At 39.5% G+C, this 8,549-nt stretch overlaps 1 protein-coding gene across 1 annotated transcript; it reads left to right on the top strand.

Moving 5' to 3' along the window:
* Nucleotides 1-7,451: 7,451 nt before the first annotated feature.
* On the top strand, nt 7,452-8,306 carry LOC107299456 (1-phosphatidylinositol phosphodiesterase-like). Its single transcript, XM_015828811.1, has one exon. It carries the CDS (start codon nt 7,452-7,454, stop codon nt 8,304-8,306), a length of 855 nt encoding a protein of 284 aa, XP_015684297.1.
* Nucleotides 8,307-8,549: the final 243 nt, after the last annotated feature.

Below are 8,549 nucleotides of genomic sequence, written 5' to 3'. Positions count from 1 at the left end.
AGGACTTAAGGTACCTAATTTGAAATTATATTATGATGCGGTGGTTTTAACATTGGTTACTGATTGGCTTAATTTAACTAATAAAAGTATACTTCAACTAGAGGGATGGGATTTATTATATGGATGGCATGCATATTTAATTTATAATAAAAAAGTCGATAAGGCTTTTAAATCTCATATTTTAAGAAGTGCTCTATTGCGTGTCTGGAAAAAGTATTATTATAAGTTAAATTATAAAATACCAATTTGGGGTATCCCTGGACACGTGATAGAGGGAGTATCTAAGGGTGTGAATTTGGATAGGATTTCTTATAAGGAATTACTTAGATTGGAAGGGAATGTTTTCTACTAGGCTCCCTTCTTGTGGAATAAGCTACACTTTGAAATAAGAAAAGCACCCTCATTGCTGATGTTTAAGAAGCTAGTTAAGTTATGGTTATTCTTGGGAGCATTTAGGAATAGATTCATGTACCTGAGATAAGTTGGAAACAAATCAAGAAGAGAAGCAACCTAGAACTAAGAAGACATTTCCTGACAGTTAGAACAATTAACCAGTGGAACAACCTGCCTCCAGAAGCGGTGAATGCTCCAACACTGGACGTTTTTAAGAAGAGACTGGATAGCCATTTGTCTGAAATTTATTTATTTATTTTATTTATTAATTAAATTTCTACCCCGCCCTTCTCCCAGCGGACTCAGGGCGGCTTACAGCCATTTAAAACAGGTACATAATATAAAAATACTGAATTTAAAATGTAATTAAAATAAAATATTAATTATTGGCCTTTTCTTGTTAAAATTATTTTAAAACCAAATTAAGATAACCCTTAGGCCAGTCCTGCTAGCTCAAATAGCCATGTCTTGAGGGCGCGGCGGAAGGAGGGGAGATCCGGAATCACCCGGATCTCTGGGGGTAGTTCGTTCCATAGGGTGGGGGCTCCAACCGAGAAGGCCCTCCCCCTGGGGGTTGCCAGCCGGCACTGTCTGGCTGACGGCACCCTGAGGAGAAATGGTATAGGGTTTCCTGCCTGAGCAGGGGGTTGGACTAGATGACCTCTAAGACTCCTTCCAACTTTTTATTTTTATTATTATTATTATTATTATTATTATTATTATTATTATTATTATTATTATTATTATTATTATTATTTGTTATAGGAAAACTTCATACAGTCTCTCTAAATTAATTAAGTAAATATATCAACATTCAGAAACAACATGTTATTCTCTCACGGCTTCTATTAAATACAGTAAAATAACAATAGCAGTACCACTTAGACTTATATACTGTTTTACAGTGCTTTACAGCCCTCTCTAAGCGGTTTACAGAATCAGCATATTTCCCCCAACAACCTGGGTCCTCATTTTACCCGCCTTGGAGGATGGAAGGTTGAGGTCACCTTGAACCAGTCAGGATCAAAGTCCTGGCAGTGAGCAGTGAGTAGAGTCAGCTTGCAATACTGCATTCGAACCACTGTGACACCATGGCCCAAATGATGACTTAGTACATCAAAGTAAAGAATTGCAGATAGGATCTATGGAACTGTCTACAACTGAGTCACCTCAGCAGCCAGAAATTAATTGGAAGCCAAATTAGAATGAGTTGAAATACATAAACATAATTTAGGCTGTAGAGATAAACCTGAGGATATTGGAAGAGATCTAGAAAAAGAATTGAAAAATTGACATATCCTAACCTCAACATAGATAAAACTTTGAAAATTGAAGAAATCCATAGAATAAATTATTGGGTAGCATAAAGGAGAATATTGCCAAGGAATATATTTGTTAAATTCACATATTTCAAGGCTATAAAGGCTGTAACTGAAAATAAGAGAAACTGACTTATAACTTGGTGATGCAACATTTGAGAGTTTATCATATGTGTCTTGTAGATATAGAGTAGACTTGTGAGATTTTTGATAGTTATTCTTCAGGACAAAAAATTTAGAAATGGACAACTCCATTTTGTCTGAAGGTCTTTGAGGATGGAGGCAAAGCTTTTCTATACGTTGTTGATGATGCTAACAGAATGTTTGAATCTTTATTGGTAACAGACAGGGGAATAAAGACGAAGAACAGGCAGACCAAAAATTGGGCCAAATAAATGGCCCAATGGAAATAAAGAACAAGAACAGACACAATGTCAAAAACAGGTCCAAGCAGCTGGTGCTTCTTCATAAATTAAGTGTAAAACTGTCATTAGTGATCAAATATTTTTTAATACTAATGAGATGAATAACCATTCAAAATAAAAAAAATAGGTGAACAAAGGAAAAAATGTATTTTATATGCTTTCAAGTATTACATATTAAATATAATTGTTGGAATGTAATCATCTTGGTCAAAAATGTGTGGCCTCTGATAAATGGAAAAAAATGGGAGTAGCTATACATGTGAAAAATTTACAATGACTTCTAGAGAAACAAGTCCTACATAAGGAATATTACACATTCTGATTGAATCGGGGGGGGGGGAAGGGCTGGAAAGCAGAGGCACTAATGTCTGGGAAGTTACCTAGTCTTGTATCTAAATGATTGTTCCATGATTGCTGTTGTTGAAACTGTCAGCCCAATGTTTGGATTATTAATTTTAATAATAATTTTAAAGACAACCCTTTACAGTTTTTTCCCTCTGTCTTTCACAATCTTTTGGTGCTCAGGATCTCCATGACAGAACCTCAAAAGCAACTAAAATGTTATTCTGATAGTCCTCGACCTCTAACAGTTCATTTAGTGACCGTTCAAATTTACAGCATCACTGAAAAAAGTGACTTTTGACCATTTTTCATACTTACGACCATTGCATCCCCATGGTCACATGATCAAAATTTAGATGCTCAGTAGCTGGTTCATATTTATGGCGGCTGCAGTGCCCTGGGATCAACACCTTTTGTGTCCTTCTGACAAGCAAAGACAATGGGGAAGCCAGATTCACTTAACAACGGAGTTACTAACATAACAACTGCAGTGATTCACTTAACAATTGTGGCAAGAAAGGTCGTAAAATGGGGCAAAATTCACTCAACTCTCTCACTTAGCAACATAAATGTTGGGCTCAATTGTGGTCATAAGTTGAGGACTACCGGTACATGCCATCTCTTTGAAACAATGAATTGCATTCTAACTGAAGTATCTCCCAGCTGTTTACAATCCAGTCCATTTGGAAATGATTAAGTTAATCATTAAAATTAAAATAAAAGGGCGTGGACCCGATATTACAAGATGATTACAAAGCTCTGACAGCTTTTGGCATAAGCTGTCAAAAACAAACCAGTTATACCAGCCCAAGTATGCTAGTTGACACCCACTTAATGATGGTTTGTTGATTAATTTATAACATCCTGGCAAGTAAATCCACCTCTGAATTTTGGAAGCTGGAAGAGAGACAGATAAGAGAGGAACGCGATTTCCAGGTAGGCTAGTAGGCTTCAGATAGAAGTTGGGATTTAATTCAAAACACTAAAAACCTCTTGGCTGAACATAGATTGCAGCAATATTAGATAAGATAGAGCAGAACTGAAAAACGGCGATAAGCTCAGATCAAAAAGAGACTGCGCTAGGGAAAGCCACGGCACTGAATTTGAACTTTGCATAGTTAGGTGATGCTTGTGTAGATGACACATTGTACAAGTCGTTCGGATATATCTGGATGTGTATATGTATATGTAAGATAGCCTCAAGTCATTTTCTATTCCTGATGGATAAATGCATACAAGTATGCAATGTATTTGGCAATATTACCGGAAAGGTTTTTTGTTTTCCTCTGGAATTTTTTTTTAACTTCCTCATTTGGCATATAGCTCTGCAATTTCCTGATGGTCTTCCATCCAAGCATGATGCAGCTTGGATTTTTAGCCCAGGCAAGATCAGTGAAACTCTTGCCAACTGCTGGTTCTATGCAACTTAAAAATGATTTTTCTAGAATTCAAAATTAGCAAATCCTCCTAAAGCATTATGCTTTGGTGTTCTCAATATTGATATTTAAGTGTTCAAAATATTTTATTTACATCTTTTGTAACCAAGACTGTAGACCAGGGCTTTTCAACCTTTTCACCCATTGTACCACTTTTAGGATATGGCAACATCCGAGTACCACCAGTCGCCTAGCAAGGGGTCAAAAACTTGATGACCCCCCAAAAAAGTGATAAAGTACAGGTAGTCCTCGAGTTACAACAGTTCGCTTAGTGACTGTTCGAAGTTACAATGGCACTGAAAAAGTGCCCCCCAAACCACAGCCGAGCAAGACACCTGCCTGCCCACCCGGCGGCGCTCTTCCTCCTGTCTGATGTTTCCATTGGTGTGAGCATTTCTGTTGAGGATTGGCAGTGGGGATGGGGTGGGGGGTGTTTGGTTTTTATCCCCCCCCTCTGCTGGGTGGTTGCAGCAGGTTTTGGTTATTTCACATGATCCTGGGACACTGTGACCGTCATAAATATGAATCAGTTGCCAAGCATCTGAATGTAAAAGACCCTGGAGATGCTGCAACATTCCAGCTGATCGATGCTTCGAAGAAGTGACAGGATCAGCGCTGAGCTCCAGCTGGAGCCTGGCGCTAAACTTGGCACTTCCACTGAGCCCTGACAGTCCCGAAGAAGCGCTGATCCTGGCGCTTCCGCTGAGCCCTGACCGCCCTGCAGCTCCAGCCATCTCTCGCTCAGGCTTGTGCAGTGCTGCCACCAGTTCAGCTCATTCCCCTCCCCCGCTACCACTTTTCTAGGATGGTCGTGTACCACCTGCCAGGTGCCAATGTACCACAGGTGGTACCTGTACCACTGGTTGAAAAGCCCTGTTGTAGACTTCATTTTCCCTGCCCTCCCCATATTGTGTTATGTACAGGTAATAATTATAGCAATGGGAATTAATTGATAGGAGGAACATTACAGCAGTCCTGTTAATATCAATTATTTATGCACCTCATGCATGCCTACACATCTTCAAATATTCACAAGTATTGAACAACGGATATTCTACAGAGGTGTGATTCTTGCATAGCAGATTAATTCACAGTCTATAATAATAATAATAATAATAATAATAATAATAATAATAATAATAATAATAATAATAACAACAACTACAACAACAACAACAAGTTGGAAGGGACCTTGGAGGTCATCTAGCCCAACCCCCTGCTCAGGCAGGAAACCCTATACCATTTCAGACAAATGGCTGTCCAGTCTCTTCTTAAAAACTTCCAGTGTTGGAGCATTCACCGCTTCTGGAGGCAGGTTGTTCCACTGGTTAATTGTTCTAACTGTCAGGAAGTTTCTCCTTAGTTCTAGGTTGCTTCTCTCCTTGATTAGTTTCCATCCGTTGCTTCTTGTCCTGCCTTCAGGCGCTTTGGAGAATAACTTGACTCCCTCTTCTTTGTGGCAGCTCCTGAGATATTAGAACACTGCTATCATGTCCCCCCTCATCCTTCTATTCATTAAACTAGACATACCCAATTTCAGCAGCCGTTCCTTATATGTTTTAGCCTCCAGTCCTCTAATCATCTTTGTGTCTCTTCTCTGTACTCTTTCTAGAGTCTCAACATCTTTTTTACATTGTGGTGACCAAAACTGGATGCAGATCCAAGTGTGACCTTACCAAGGCATTGTAAAGTGGTATTAATACTTCACGTGTTCTTGATTCTATTCCTCTGTTAATGCAGCCTAACATGGTGTTGGCTTTTTTGGCAGCTGCAGCACACTGCTGGCTCATATCTAAATGATTGTCCAATAGGACTCTGAGATCCCTCTCACAGTTGCTATTATTGAGCAAGGTACCACCTATACTATACCTGTACATTTGATTTTTCTTGCCTAAATGTAGAACCTTATTTTTTTCACCATTGAATTTCATTTTGTTAGATAGCGCCCAGTGTTCAAGTCTGTCCAGATCCTCCTGTATCTTAAGCCTGTCTTCTGGAGTGTTGGCTATTCCTGCCAGCTTGGTGTCGCCTGAAAATTTGATGAGTTCCCCATCTATCCCCTCATCCAAATCGTTGATGAAGATGTTGAAGAGCACTGGGCCTAGAACAGAGCCCTGGGGCACCCCACTACACACTTCCCTCCATGTAGATGCAGTTCTATTGAGGACCACATACTGAGTATGGCCGGTCAGCCAGCTACGAATCCATCTGGTGGTGATGCTGTCTAACCCACAGTTTTCTATCTTATCAAGTAGTAGGTTGTGATCTACTTTATCAAATACCTTATTGAAGTCCAAATAAATTATATCCACAGCATTCCTCTGGTCCACTAAATTTGTCATTTGGTCAAAGAATGCAGTAAGATTTGTCTGGCATGATCTGTTTTTGACAAACCCATGTTGGCTTTTAGTAATGACTTTGTTTGCCTCTAGGTGTTCACTGATTCGTTGTTTGATTATCTTTTCCAGAATCTTCCCAGATATTGAGGTCAGTCTGATAGGTCTATAACTTCCTGGATCCATTTTTTTTTCCTTTTTTGAAGATGGGAACTACATCAGCTCTTTTCCAGTCCTCTGGTAGTTCCCCAGTGCTCCAGGATCTTTGAAAAATATAGTTCAGTGGTTCTGAGATCATATCTGTCAGTTCCTTGAGAACCTTGGGGTATAACCCATCTGGTCCTGGTGATTTGAACTCGTCTAGGCTGGATAGGTGCTCACTTACCATTTTCTTGCCTATCTTAACGTGTGTTTCTAATCTATTTTTTATGGTACTGAATCTATTTTTTATGGTACTTTTTAATGGTAATTTTTATGGTACTTTTTAATGGTAATTTTTATGGTACTTTTTAATGGTAATTTTTATGGTACTTTTTAATGGTATTTTTATGGTAAAAAGGGGCATGATTGATTCTCAATTCCAAATGGAGAATAAAAAAGAATAGGAATAATTACCTTAGCCATCCAGTTGGTTTTTTTTTAAAGTTTGTTTTCAAGTCATACAGACTGTTGCTAGATATATTTATTAGATAGCATATATCAATCTTCTCCAGCCTAGTGTTTGGGAGAGCAAATTCCATAATGTATATTATATCCTATGTATTATACCCCATACATCCCATCCCTTGTTATATCCCATATATTTATTTTGTACTCTTTTAATTGTTTTTATGTTTTAGAGTCACTTGTTGAGATGGGCATCTGTAGAAATCAATAAAATAAAATAAATAAACAATGTTGATTCCAAAGTTGGAATCTGGAATCTGGAGGACACCAGATTGGGAACACTGTAGCCTCTTGAGCCCATGGGCTGGTATACTAATCAAGTATGTATATCTGAAGATGTGTAGTGAGAGAAATGGGAATTCTCTGATTAAACAGTCAACTGCCCTCAGGTATGCTGGGAGATGCTGATCACTTGCCAATAGAAGTGCATTCAGTTGGAAGTCTTTCTTAACCTAACTTAGCTGACATTACAGCAGGATGCTCTCTGCTCTGCAGAAGATCATGATATATTTTTTTCCTTTCCAGATGGACACGATGGAATGTGGAAAGAGGCAGCAAACAGAGGCATTTGACAATACGTTCTGGCCTGCCTCTTATCTCTCTGACTGGATGTCTGGCTTACCTGACCACCTTTCTCTTTCCAAAATCTCCATCCCTGGCACCCATGACTCCATGAGCGTGCTTGGAGGCCCACAGATCTGTTGTCAGACTTGGCCGCTTGAGGCTCAGCTAGCTGCTGGGGTGCGTTTCTTGGATATCCGTTGTAAGCTGGAAAATGGCCGTTTCCTTATATACCATGTCAACACTTTCCAGGAGGCAGACTTTTCTGATGTCCTGGAAGGCACCTTGAGCTTCCTCAACCAACACCCAGGGGAAACAGTACTTATGAGGGTTAAAGAAGAACTCCCATTTATTCCCAATGTAGATTACGCTTCTCGCTTCCAATGTTATTTAGCTGAAGAAGGCCAGAATAAAGTTTGGATGAAGGAGGCCATTCCCACTTTAAGGCAGGCTCGGGGGAAGATTATTATTTTGGAGGAACTTGAGAAAGAGGTGCTAGGTGTTCCATATGAAGAATTGAGTGTTAGTGATGTGTGGCATGTTTTCTGCCCTGAGTGCAAATGGGAGCAAGTGAAGGAGCATCTTGACTTGGCAACCACTGGTGACCCAACTGTCCTGCACCTTACCTTTTGTTCTGGTAATGGCCTCTTCACAAATCCTGAGAAATTAGCCAGAGACATCAACCCACGTTGTTATCAATATCTCAAGTCTCAGGCTGGACCAGCTCTGTGTTGGGGTGTGGTAATCCTGGATTTTCCTGGCACAGGATTGATTCGAACCATTGTGGAAAGTAACTTTGGAACACAGCATAATGATGTAACCATTTGACATTTGTGATGAAATGGTGAAGAGGAGGATTCTAGAATAATGCGCATACTAGCTTCAGAAGCTTGGTAACAGTATATTTTTTTCCAAACAAACAGCAAGAATCAAACTTGTTGGAAGCCACATCCTGTAATGGAAAATGTGGCTTCTTTGTCCTGATCTGAAGGCGCACGAATTATCCTGTTTCATCCTGAATTATGAATTTGGAAGAAGCCTCAAGAGTGACTTTGGCCACTGCTGGCATTG

The sequence above is a fragment of the Protobothrops mucrosquamatus genome, unplaced genomic scaffold (assembly GCF_001527695.2).
Source record: "Protobothrops mucrosquamatus isolate PMUCROS unplaced genomic scaffold, P.Mucros_1.0 scaffold4953, whole genome shotgun sequence".
NCBI classification, from domain to species: Eukaryota; Metazoa; Chordata; class Lepidosauria; order Squamata; family Viperidae; genus Protobothrops; species Protobothrops mucrosquamatus.
Note: the sequence above shows the minus strand (reverse complement) of the source record. Positions and strands in the feature narration are given on the sequence as shown.